Here is a 12,806-nt window from a genome sequence, read left to right as displayed (position 1 = left end):
ACCTTGGTCCAATAGTTTCAGTTTTCCCTCAGTGATTCATGAATCCACCATGTTTTGAAGAAAAGTCATATGTGAGATGGGAATCACATAATGACCTAGTTGATATGAGAAGCAAAATGAAGGTTAATGTATTGCCTTTCATTTGGCTTATTCACTTTGGCTAGAGAAACCCATAGAGAAAAGTTCAAAGCCTAACAAAAACCTATCTAAAAAGCCCGCGTATTGTGTACTATTATTTGTTCCATTATTTCTGAGTTGTTTTCTCTAGTGTTTCTTTACTTTACTTTTCTATTAGGATGCTCTGACTAATCAGATGCTTCATAAAATTGTACCTACAGGGTATGATGTCATAATGATGTCATAGGACTTCACCTACACTCCTGCAGGTATTTTGGTTGAAAGATATGATATCATAGTGATGTCATAATGATGTCATGTTCCATGGAATTTGCTAGAACATTCCAATGACTCATAATGACTCATAGTGACTCATAGTGACTCAGAATGATGTCATTATCCCACCATGAATATTCTGGAATGTTCTTTTGCACCTGCTAGAACATTCTGCTCCAGTTTTTGGAATATTCTTCTCACATTCTGAAGTCATTACATCACCTTTTTACTTACATAATATTCCCACACAAAATGTATATAAGGAGAGCCCATTCTCCCCCAAAAAATAGATCTCCCACTTGTTGCATTCAAGAATCTCCCTCTTGAGCAAATTGAACTCTCACCTAAGAAGCTTCAGTCTGAACAAATTGCTGCTTACAAAGCCCATTTCCTTTGTAAGAACTGTCCAGGCAAGTGCAGGGAAAGTGTTTCCCTTGAGATTACGTAAGTTTCTCGCGATAGAAACCCAGTTTTGTGAGACCAGTGTTCTCACCACGTAGTGTTTACTGACCAACACGAGCTTTGGTCACCGTTGTTATTTGTGAGACCAGCGTTCTCACCAGGTATTTGTATACTGACCAACACGAGCTTTGGTCATTGTTGTTATTTGTCATTGTTTTATATTTGTCATTTGTTGTTATTTGTGAGACCAGCGTTCTCACCAGGTATTTGTATATTGACCAACACGAGCTTTGGTCCACATAGTCACATTTGAGACCAGCTTCTCAACAGTTAACCGTATATTCAGGAAACCAGTTCAAGTGTCTAGACGGTATATCCTAGACAATCCCATAGTTTCAATCAGAGATAATAAAGCTCCGGCTAAGTTAATCTGACTGATTGGTTTAGCGAGCCTCCCAAGAACTCACATGTTATCTACCACGAAAGAAGAAAAGTCGTAGACCGTGTTAATCGAGGACTGGCAAGAAGTCTTATCCAGTGTAATTGTGGTGTCATTACATTCTTACACGTATTTATATAAGACCCTCGGTTATTAAGACAACGATGCTCGGCATGGTCCATTTTTCATTATCATATAAGTTGCAACGTCGAGGTTTTCTCCACCACGATCTCCTTGCACGCGAGAGGGTGTCCCAAAGTCTTGTGTTACATGCTTGAAAAGGTCTAAGACAGTAACCGAGCGGTTATTATTACTCGCTCTAAGTCCCGTTATCTGATGAGAATAGACATTAGAATCAAATACAGAAATGAAACACATCAGACTCGGACCATTCTACAAAACCCATCAATAAAACCATGAATCACGATTCCCCATCGGATTAGCTTATGATGCTCGTCTACATGCCATAAAGCATTGGGGCACTTCACATGGTATTTTCGCCTACGCTTGACTCGACAATCTCGTAACACCTGACCCAAGCCATCCACTCTACGAAGTGATTCCACAACTCGTTGATGCTGCACTCGGAGACCATGTCTGTGAAGAAAAACCGATTATGTATCTGATGCCTGAGTCCGGTCGCTTTTTTTGAACTCGCCAACAAGGATATCCAGATCGCCATTGGTAAGTTCAGAGTACTTTTGTGCGACTCCATGGCCTTTCATATAGAGTTGCAGAGTATTCCTGTGGAGTCCCAATGTCTTAGCAAGTTCTGTCAGGTTAATCTGTCGTGAATTTAAAACTGCTTCAGTGAGGAATTCAATGTCAATAATTTTCTTCAGGCGACCTGCACAATTCGTGCGCAGCAAGGTTACTGGTTCCAGAAACACCACGTCCTTGTCCATACTTGGTTGCGCAATTAATAACTATTGAAATCAAGTAAGCCAATAGTGTGAATTACCGGTTTTGAGTATTATATTGAAACAATGACAACTGCGCTAAGAGTTCTCCTAGCACATTTGCTGCATGAGATAACCAATCACATATCTCGTTGCCTCAAGGATTCTGTGCAAGCGCTTCTAGGAGAGGTATGGCATCTCCTGATAGTGTTTCTATATAAAACATAAGCTGAAGGGGATCAGCATCTTCTTGATTCAGAATCTGGAAGGTATGCCGGTAGGTATCTGAGAGTATATCATGTGCAGTGAGAAAGTTTGCTGGCAACGGAGCCTGAGTCACTGCACGAGATGGAAATTGAGGAAAGGTCTGTGGTAGTATTACAGGCATGATAATTGAAAGACCTGGCTTCAGTGGTACCCAGAACCGTGATTGCAGCAAGCATGAGCGACCCAACACAACCAAACAGCAGATGCTGAGATTCGACAATATTCAGTTAACCTTCAAGCTCAATTGGGGCCATCTTGAATGTCCAACTTCTTACCAGCATTACTATGTCTGAAACTGATGTCCCAACTCGACACCCAATCTTTTATTTTCATGCTTCAAGTCATGTTTTTCAGGTGAGTTTTTTCCATTATCGAATCATTCCTTGTTTGAAAGCTCTGCTGGAAGGTTGAGAATGTGCTGTACAAACTCTGCAAATCAATATTATCGACATATTCAAATGTTTTTCGCGATATGTTTGCTGCCACACAGGATGGACAAATAGAACTGGATGGAGTGAGTGATGATAGGCCCATCCACCTCAATGGACTGTCCCGGGACGCATTCAAATTGTTTCTTGAACATACTTTTGGAAGGTATGTCAATATGTTGTTTATGCTCCTTACTATTCAGCCATTGAACTGCCTGTAGAGTGCGCACCGGTCCTTATACCACTGACAAGCTCTCAAAATTCCTCCACTTCTGCGACATGTATCAATGCTGCCATACACGAGAATTTGTCGTGCACCGCATATTTTCTGCACATTTCTGCTTCCATCCAGCTCAGTTGATCAACCTGGCCATCAGATACCATGTCCACTCCATCTTTCCGTTCGCTTTCCAGCTACTGGCAGAAACACCCGTTACTGAAATCACACACACACACCGCGAGCTAATGGGACATGAGGTATTTTTGAACATCGTTTATGTTCAAGCAGCACTCAATCATCATCGTCGGATCGTAGCTGCGGAGGAGCCGAAAATATTGATGCACTTGAGTGACTGTCAAGACCCGACAGGTTGTAGTGAGGATTGGCATGCTATTTGGTGGAATGGAATGGCCCGGTTCCTTCTCGATGGCAGGAATCCACAACCATATAGTGATGCCGTCAAGCGCTTCAAGGAACTGACGTTTGGACAGGTTAGTGAGGGTTGCAAAGAACTAATGTTCAAGATCCTGGATCAAGGAACTGTGTTTCATCATGCAGAACATTTTGTTTCTGAAGCTTGTCACTTTCTAGTCAAAAAGTTAATTTTTGAGCCATAGTTTTACTCGTGTTTAGTACCGCTAGATTTTATCCATGATGCACTCATCATATTTGTGAAAAATGTGGCGTTGAGTCAGTGCCAGTGTCACTGCAGACGAAGCTCTTCATGGACACAGGCGGGAAGTCATAAATAAAATGTGCAAGCTCATGAATACAATGCGCAAGCTCTGAATACAACGCGCAAGCTCTCTGATGACAAAACGCGCAGCGCGCAAGGTGCGGGAACATGCAAATGATAAATGTGCAAATATAACGCCATACCGGACTATGGATATATATTAACCCACATGGGCGAAAGTAAGTTTTGCGACCTGGTTCAAAGCCACCTATTACTCCCACCTTTCTAATATAGTAAAGTGGTACCTAAGACGTCTACTCACCCTCATATTAACCTACAAACCATTATTTGTGAGGACCAGCGGTCCAGACCAGCAAATCTAGGTGACTTAAAACATTTAGTATTGTTACCCTTGGGTAGCACGCGGGAAAGCTGACACAAGCATTGTATTCGGTAATAGCGTGTCGCCACTGTTGCCTTCAACCTTGCACTCACCATCACCCATGACGAGCTCAACAATTCCCTCAATCTTCCTACCTTTTGGTCATCTTAAAGGCACCTACCTTCAACCACCATCATCCTTCAAGATTCTCTGTTTCTAATGACGAAAAGCAGCTCCAGCACACTTGGCATCTCACAGGCATCGCGAATATCCATCGGAGGGAGGAGAAATAGAGTGGTCCGCAGCCAGGACTGTCCCAAACGAGCAGCGGGGGCATCTGCAGAACGTGCATCCCAGCTTCGACGTAAGTTTTCTCTGTTCATTTCTATTGCTACCACCTAATAGTATCTACAGTCATGAATTTGCAGCAGAGAGAACGATTTCTCAAGGCTGAGCGCAGTGTTACCATGCCCACACCTGACCTCAACAACAACGGAATCAACAATGACATGGATTTTTCAAGTATTATCCCCCCCATTGGCGAGGAAGGTTTTGCAGTCAGCCATGGTGGCAGGGAGATGGAGCTTTATGAGGGACTTGGCCATGCTTTCTCATGCCAACGGTGCGTAATTACACGCCATTTTTTTTCTACTGCCTTTCTCTGATGGGACTATCCAGAACACCTATTCCTCCCACATTTCCTAGTCAAGTAAGTCTTACATCAACATGTTTCCACACTCTTAATATTGTTGAAATAACGCTTTTGTGAGATCTGGCGGGGCGCACCGGGAACCAGCTACGACCTAGATTCACTGTAAGGTAGTTTTTTCTGTTTGTGAGCACCAGCAGGGCACCCCAGCAACCAGCACAGTACTTATAAGGCAATAGATTTGTCTGTGAGCACCGGCGGGGCACCCCAGCAACCGCTGTTGACAATGCACATGCCTCATTACCGTTGTCCCAAAAAGGCAACACTGTGTCAGTGTTGTGTCAGGCAGTGAGCTCACTATCTCACTCATTCTCGTGTCTTTTGGAGGCGCACTTTTTCATGTATGGAGGATATTTTAATTAGTATTTCCTTGTCTCAGGTAGTGGGAACCAGCTATGACTTAGATTCACTGTAAGGTTGTTTTTCTGTTTGTGAGCACCGGCAGGGCACCCCAGCAACCAGCACAGTACTTGTAAGGCAATAGATTTGTCTGTGAGCACTGGCGGGGCACCCCAGCAACCACCGTTGACGATGCATGTGCCTCATTACCGCTGTCCCAAAAAGGCAACACTGCATGCTATACCATTGACAACAACAACCCTTTACCATCAACAACAACGACAATATTCATGAAGGCAAAATATTCTGTTTGTGGCACCTCTCAGGGTGCTCTAATTACTGTGGGTTGTTGGAAATGTCCAGAAGTTGTTCGCGCAGGACATTTGAAGCAGAAGGAACAAGAGGCATTCCACCAGTGGAATCGTCACCTCAGGTGTATGTTTTATGTTCTTCTACTGTGCGCCGAGATGATTAACATGCTTTCCAACTTATACAGCACTTGATCTCCATCAATGTGAGCGGTTTTTTTCTGGCTGAGCAGGCCGCTCAGCCTACTGATGACCCCATCAATTTTTCAACTCATTTCAGTCCACAGGATGATGCTTATCCCATGGACATTATTTCTGCTATTCCGCCTGCTGGTGCTGAAGGCATTGAAACTAGTCACGCTGGTGGGGAATATGAGTTATACAGTGAGCTCAATAATATGTTGACTATGACAAGGTCAGAACTCTACTACTCTTCCTCTATTTGATGCACTGAACCTCTATTTAGCAAGTGTTATGACCATCACGATCAGACCAATCAAATTGTTGAAATGGCTCAAGCTTGGGCATCTCAATACGAGGATTTGACTGATGCATACCTACAATATATGGAGGAGCAGCCCTCAGATGTAAGTGATGATGAGGCCGACCAGTTCACCATTGAAGTCATTGATATCTTTGGTATGTCTTTATGTTGTAGACTATGATTCCTGCTAATCTCTCACTAGATCGCTCCATTCGCGTCTTCCGACATACATCCACATATCTCAATGTATCGCTCATGCTGTGAAGGATGCATTGTGGCATCTCCCATCAAGCCAACGGTGGCCATTACAATACATACATTGGAAGTAAATCGCCAGACACACCGTGTGTGTCCACACCTTAGTATTCATGCTGAGGCGAAAAAGTTGTGTCATCTTCATGGGGTAAGTGTATTTGATTTAGTGGTTTCTGACTAACACATATACATAACTGGTAGATTCATTATCACCGGTATCTTGCGGATCAGTTGTGGGTTGCCTTCGATGTCTATATCGAAGTCCAGCATCGTGTCGATACTCATGTCGACTCTGCACTGGGACAAGATTCACCTAACTGGCATATGCTCAACGCATGTCCTGCTTGCCACTACGAATTTGAGGATGAGCCCACCATATTCTTTTCTTTCCAGCTCTCGATGGACAGAAACAATTCTGCCAAACTTGTAGACCCAGTTCTCCACCACAGCAATGAGCACCCTGATCCCCGAGACCAGTGCTGTTATTTTTGGATGTCAGAGGAATATGTTGATAGGTTCAAGCACGAGGTTTGCAATGCACGACAGCAGGCATCGTTGCCTACTGAGGTGCCAGATTCAGGGCAGGCTACCAAGACTAATGACACATGGGTAGATGAACCTGACTCAGATGATTCTAGCTCATCGGAGCCAGTCTCTGTGTGTCTAGATCTTCTTACCATATGTGATATGGTGAGAAGTGGAGAACTGTAAGTTTTTTTTTTCCCGGTTACATGACCTGATTATGTTGAACCAGAATGAAATACCCGCTTGCGACAATTCACCGGCTTATGGAGGTCTACCAATGACCTTTCATCTATGGCTATGATATCAAGTGCATGTTTGAAAAAATAATCTCTCGAAGCTCTCTCTCCTCCACTGTCCATCAACTTGGTGTTGACGGTGTGGTCAATGGGTTCCATGGGCATGTGCACAACCGTCTATGCCAGGTCCAACACCATTGTAAGTACAAGCTGGCAAGGAGGACTTTGAGACCTGTGAGTGCACGTTCTCAGAATCCAATGGAGTTGCTCCAGAAATTCGTAATGCAAGTGAATTCCACCGCCATCAGGTCCTGGATGAACATTTTCACTTCTCAAAGCTTGACAATACGCTTCTCTCAGTATGTTATTTTATAGTGTTTGATTAGGTTTTATTAATTCTCAACTACTACTACTAGGTACATTCATATACCACAATTACGTCCAAGCACTTGACTCTATCCGGACAAATGAAGACTTCCTCCATCAATTTCCCATGTCGCCTGATGATTTTGAGGCTGATTTATCAGATGAGTGTCTCTACCTTCAAACTGCAGCAAGTAAGTGCAAAGAGGATTCAGTCGAGATTGACTATGTAAAGGTACTACTTGAATTGGAGGATGCTGAGTATGTATTGTGTTCATGTCTTGCAGACTCGCTAACAATTTCATAGGCAGCCTCATCAGGCAGCCTGCAGAGACTTCCAGACACTCGATTTCCAAAACATCAATGATGGGTACAGTCGGAAAGAAATTGCTGGTGTAACTCGTCGGCAGACCAATACTAGCAAGAAGCTGTCGATGAAAATGGATGTGGTAGAGGCTTTCGAAAACCAAATGGGGTTGACGGAGCATTGGTCTCCCACAGACCCCAGACATGTTGCAGCACAATCACGGATCACCCACTGCAGTTTTCATAAGGCTGCTGATGATGTTGAGCAGCTTGTAGTGATGCAGCTGTTAGAATTGACCAAGCTGCAAATGAGTGGGCTTGGTATGTGTTTTGCTTATTTGACAGCTGGATACTTAAGATTCAGAGCAGGGTATAAACTGCGAAACTCAGATATCCAAGGCTTTGAAGACTTGTGCAAATGCAATCCGTAATGCCATTGAACGGTACAACAAATTTGCTGCACAACTAGATCCCCTGCACCCTGAGCTTACTTGGGAGAAGATTGCTGAATATTCTTTCGCAGGCAAATTTGATCTCCTATGCAAAACCGACGAGCAAATTCATGCGAAGCGTTGGGCAAGTCCTGCCAATCGTCAAGCTGCCATACAATATTTTGATGTTCAGCGCTCAAAGGAAGAGCTCACAAGATGTAACATTGAGATTGTCCGGTTGCTAACAAAGATGAGAGATGATGAAGAAGACTATGCAATGTCAATTTCAATGTTGCAGTCCACTGACCCTCCGCTTGCTGCAGAACTAGACCGTCATTGGACTTATCTCTGCAACGTCAACGCAGGGCACCATAGCCGTATTCAACAAATCCAGCAACTTGCTGGTTATACGGGGAGCTTCAGTCCAGGTTCTCGAGTCGGCTGCCCAGTCCAGCCTTCCAATAGTGCTGCCCATGGCTCAATGCATCAGGAGATACAGGATGATGGGAATGATGAGCCTGAGGAAATCACTGATATGCAGAGTGCACTGGAGGTTGTCTTGGGATGCCCTGATGAGATATGAAGCATATGTAATTGTAATGACACATTTACACTTTAGCATGTCTTATGTAGTAGAACAATCATGAGGTAGGAAAGTCAAGATGTTGCTGCTTGTAACTGACCCTAGTGCAAATAATCTAGCACTTTTCATTTGGGGACAGCGAACCTGTCAATCGAGCTACTTTCAGGACCTGCATGTAGTGCAAATAATCTAGCACTTTTCATTTTGGGCAGTGAACTTGTCAATCGAGTTACTTTCAGGACCTGTGTGTAGTGCAAATAATCTAGCACTTTCATTTGGGGACAGCGAACTTGTCAATCAAGCTACTTTCAGGACCTGCGTCTAGTGCAAATAATCTAGCACTTTTCATTTGGGGACAGCAAACTTGTCAATCAAGCTACTTTCAGGACCTGCATGCAGATTATTTGGATCATGGACTCATGCTGCATTTGCTATTGGCAGAATGAGATCCTGAGTCATTGCATTCAGAGTTTTGCATTTAGTAGATCATTGAGAATGCTCAAAACTTGCACATTGAACATTGAATAGTATTGATAATTTAAGCATACATAATCTACCGCGCACAAGCCTCATTGACTTATGTGTAAGCAACACTGAACAAGAATCATTTGAACCACTACCACAAACTGCTGCTTCACAATGTCTTCATCTTGGTCTAATAGTAATGGCTTTGATGTTTCACCAACTTTTGATGGGATCAGTACTCTTCTAGAGCGAATTTCAAAGCCTCCAGAACTTACTTCTTGGTCTGATCGCTGGATTTCTGCTCTGCTTGCAATGTCTGCTTACAATATGCATCGTGATGGAAATCATCTTGACACCGACAGGGGGTTTCACCCATTAACGTCACTATTGAACTGGTGTTTTGAGGGGATGAATACTGAGGACAAGAAAAGAGTGCATGAAGATAGGAAATTCCATCTCACTCGAATCCGTCGCACAATCTATGATCTTGTATGTTTCTTTCATTCATTCTGGCATTTTCTCACCTCAAGTCCAACAGTGCACACTTCTTGATTGACTGTCAGGTGGTTCTACCATTGTCCTACACCATCCTGGTGCAACCGCACCAAACACTGACCTCAGTATGGAGAACATATCAGCAAACGTGTATCTCAATCCCAAAGTCCTTTATGACCTCCCAGAACTGCATGTTGTTGCGGCAGAGCTTGTCCAAAATTTCATCGAACGGTGGGCTATTGTAATCGCACAGAAATTCAAGGAGCAGCGCATTGCACATCAATGGAAGCAGGATGTATTAGAGCAGCAACCACTCGCTTCTGCTCCACACAGGGACTCGCATCCTCTCATCCCCCAGCCATGTGATGTACCATCAGGCTCTTGCTTTGAGTTCATTGGCCGAGCGCCAGGTTCTCTTGCACATCCTTTGCTTTCTCATTTCCCCCAGACATCAGGAGTTGCAGCACCAAAGATAGTCACATGGCGTCTTCAACAGGTCCTGCTATCTAATTGACCATCACACAATGCACCGAGGGCCACTCAACCAAATATGAGTGATATTGTAAGTTGAAAATTTCTGTTTGAACTCAGATGCTTGACTGACTCTTCAACAGGTCCCGCTATCTAATCGAACATCACACAATGCACCAAGGGTCATTCAACCAATTATGAGTGATGTTGTAAGTTGAAAATTTCTATTAGAACTTAGACACTTGACTGACAGGGTAATGCAATTTAGACCCTTGGACTGTGAGACGTGAGACTAAGTGACAAACGAGCAGATGAAGAAACACTGGGAGTATCATATGCCGACGCCCTGCAAGTATATGCTGAATCTTTGCGCCCCTCTGTCCAGTGCTAGTAATCCACATCTCCCTACTGAAAATTGCTACATTCCTCCTTCGGTCCGAGCCAAGATTCTGATTCCTGCCCAAGTGACAGCATCTCTAGCAACCGAAGCTTGGACGTCATCTCCCGGTGCATCACTATTGCCGGTGAGGTCATCTCACCTGTCAACTACACCTCCTGCTCTATTCACGGCATAAACCTCAAGGAGATTATGTTCATTCGGTCAACAATATTAAGAGCATGGAAACATGTTGATGTAAGACTTACTTGACTAGGAAATGTGGGAGTAATAGGTGATCCAGAACTCGTATTGATGATCGTGACCGTCATGACTGTACCGCCAGACTCACATATGCATGGGCAGACCAATATGAAGCCCTCGTCAATGCATATCTGCAGTTTCATCTCCAGAATCCTTCATTAGTGAGCCTCAACACAGGTATCCCGGCTTCTGAAGACACCTTTTCAATAGACATTATTGATATCTTTGGTGAGTGAACTCTACCTTCTCCACATGTATGTATCTCACATTTGCTTAGAACGACAGGTATAGTGTCTTTGATCACTGCTCACCACACATTAATGTGTCTCTAATGACACACGGGTGTATAGGTTCTTTGCCATTGCAGCCCACTGTGGCTATTACCATATGAATGCTCAAGGTTTATCGTCAGATGCATTGTGTATCCCCAAGGCTCAGTATCCATGCAGAGGCAAAGAAGTTATGTCATTTGCATGGTGTGAGTACATACATTCATTTAGTACATTAAAAATGATGGAATGGGTCTTCTGATTCTAGGTTCGTTATGGTCAGTATTTAGCCGAACAATTTCGCATTGCATATGACGTGTACCTGGAAATTATGCGGCGGGTGTCCCTTTGTGTCTCACAAGCCCTTGGACACACTGGTTCCAACTGGCATGCATGCAATTCATGTCCCTGTTGCCACTACAAAGTCCAGGATGAACCTGAACTTACTAAGTTCATTGAAATTGCACTAGACTGGTAATAACTCAGCGAAGTTTGTAGACCCTGCATTACGTAGAGGACGAGAGTGTCTCGACCCTCACAATGGACAATCAGACATATGGATTGACGAAGAATACATTGACCAATTCAAAGATGAAGTCCAGAACGCTTGACGCCACCACCATCCGAACACTTTGACCCCTGCTGACACTACAGATCCTGATGATCCCTGGATAGATTGTGAGAATGAAGATCAAGATTCAAATGAGCCAGTCAACATCTGTGTTGATCAATGGTGTAATGCAGCACCTGAGGCTCGCAAGCGAATTTTCTCTGTTTTCCGGAAGTCCAGTATCTTGTTGCAGTGTGCCGTCATGGATTCCTTTTGTCCATATGCGACATGGTCCGCAGTGGCGAGCTGTAAGTTCTAGTCTAGCTTGATACATCTACTGACAGTATCACAGGATGAAATACCCACTGGTGACAATCAACAAGTTGATTGACATTTTTGCCGAGCCCTTCCTTTACGGCTATGATATCAAATGTGCATTCCATTCCATCCTTCAACGTTCATCCTTAGGACCTGCTGTACGAGATCTTGGTATTGAGGGTGTGGTGCCTGGATTCCATGGACATGCCCATAATCGCCTTTGTTAAGTTTAACATCACTTGAAGTTCATGCTTGGTGCTGGCAAAGAGGACTTTGAGACTTGTGAATGAACATTTTCAGAGTCGAATGCCCTGGCACCTGAAATTCGGAATTTGACAGAGTTTCACAGACATCAAGCGCTCGATGAGCATTTCCAATTCACTGATCAAGACAAATATGCAGCACTCAGTAAGTTCATACCTGCTGATCCTGTCGCCTGATATGTACTGACGATAATTAGGCACTTTCATTTATTGTAATTATGTCCAGGCGTTAGAATGCATCCAAACGCATAATGAGTTCCTCCTCCTATTTAATCTCACGCCTGAAGATTTTGAATCTGATTTGAATGATGAATGAGACTATCTTCAAAAGGCTAGTCGACGGCGACCTGGAGATAGTGTGGAGGTTGAGTACATGAAGGCACTGAATGAGCTTGATGTGGTGTGGTGTCTTAATAACCGAGGGTCTTATATAAATACGTGTAAGAATGTAATGACACCACAATTACACTGGATAAGACTTCTTGCCAGTCCTCGATTAACACGGTCTACGACTTTTCTTCTTTCGTGGTAGATAACGTGTGAGTTCTTGGGAGGCTCGCTAAACCAATCAGTCAGATTAACTTAGCCGGAGCTTATTATCTCTGATTGAAACTATGGGATTGTCTAGGATATACCGTCTAGACACTTGAACTGGTTTCCTGAATATACGGTTAACTGTTGAGAAGCTGG

General features: G+C 43.6%; 6 protein-coding genes across 6 annotated transcripts; all 6 read left to right on the top strand.

Annotated features, from left to right (window-relative positions):
* Nucleotides 1–2,872: 2,872 nt before the first annotated feature.
* On the top strand, nt 2,873–3,665 carry DFJ58DRAFT_664682 (uncharacterized protein; the record flags this gene model as incomplete). The annotated part of the gene is made up of 2 exons (XM_041382449.1): nt 2,873–3,009; nt 3,050–3,665. 2 exons carry the CDS (start codon nt 2,873–2,875, stop codon nt 3,663–3,665), a joined length of 753 nt encoding a protein of 250 aa, XP_041240778.1.
* A 2,525-nt stretch (nt 3,666–6,190) lies between these two features.
* DFJ58DRAFT_664728 (uncharacterized protein) lies at nt 6,191–6,912 on the top strand (the record flags this gene model as incomplete). The annotated part of the gene is made up of 2 exons (XM_041382454.1): nt 6,191–6,349; nt 6,403–6,912. 2 exons carry the CDS (start codon nt 6,191–6,193, stop codon nt 6,910–6,912), a joined length of 669 nt encoding a protein of 222 aa, XP_041240777.1.
* Nucleotides 6,913–7,371: 459 nt separating this feature from the next.
* On the top strand, nt 7,372–7,632 carry DFJ58DRAFT_664691 (uncharacterized protein; the record flags this gene model as incomplete). Its single annotated transcript, XM_041382450.1, has 1 exon — nt 7,372–7,632. A coding segment is annotated over one exon (261 nt), but the record flags the coding sequence as incomplete, so codon positions are not given.
* A 163-nt stretch (nt 7,633–7,795) lies between these two features.
* On the top strand, nt 7,796–8,645 carry DFJ58DRAFT_664711 (uncharacterized protein; the record flags this gene model as incomplete). Its single annotated transcript, XM_041382452.1, has 2 exons — nt 7,796–7,952; nt 7,996–8,645. 2 exons carry the CDS (start codon nt 7,796–7,798, stop codon nt 8,643–8,645), a joined length of 807 nt encoding a protein of 268 aa, XP_041240775.1.
* A 639-nt stretch (nt 8,646–9,284) lies between these two features.
* On the top strand, nt 9,285–10,119 carry DFJ58DRAFT_731140 (uncharacterized protein; the record flags this gene model as incomplete). Its single annotated transcript, XM_041386000.1, has 2 exons — nt 9,285–9,603; nt 9,674–10,119. 2 exons carry the CDS (start codon nt 9,285–9,287, stop codon nt 10,117–10,119), a joined length of 765 nt encoding a protein of 254 aa, XP_041240774.1.
* Nucleotides 10,120–11,760: 1,641 nt separating this feature from the next.
* On the top strand, nt 11,761–12,080 carry DFJ58DRAFT_611118 (uncharacterized protein; the record flags this gene model as incomplete). The annotated part of the gene is made up of 2 exons (XM_041380887.1): nt 11,761–11,843; nt 11,888–12,080. Coding segments are annotated over 2 exons (276 nt in total), but the record flags the coding sequence as incomplete, so codon positions are not given.
* Between the last annotated feature and the right edge of the window lie 726 nt (nt 12,081–12,806).

The sequence above is a fragment of the Suillus subalutaceus genome (genome assembly GCF_016647625.1).
Source record: "Suillus subalutaceus strain FC151 chromosome Unknown DFJ58scaffold_100, whole genome shotgun sequence".
Taxonomy (NCBI): Eukaryota; Fungi; Basidiomycota; class Agaricomycetes; order Boletales; family Suillaceae; genus Suillus; species Suillus subalutaceus.
The sequence above is the reverse complement of the archived record's forward strand: the minus strand, read 5'-3'. Positions and strand labels throughout refer to the sequence as shown.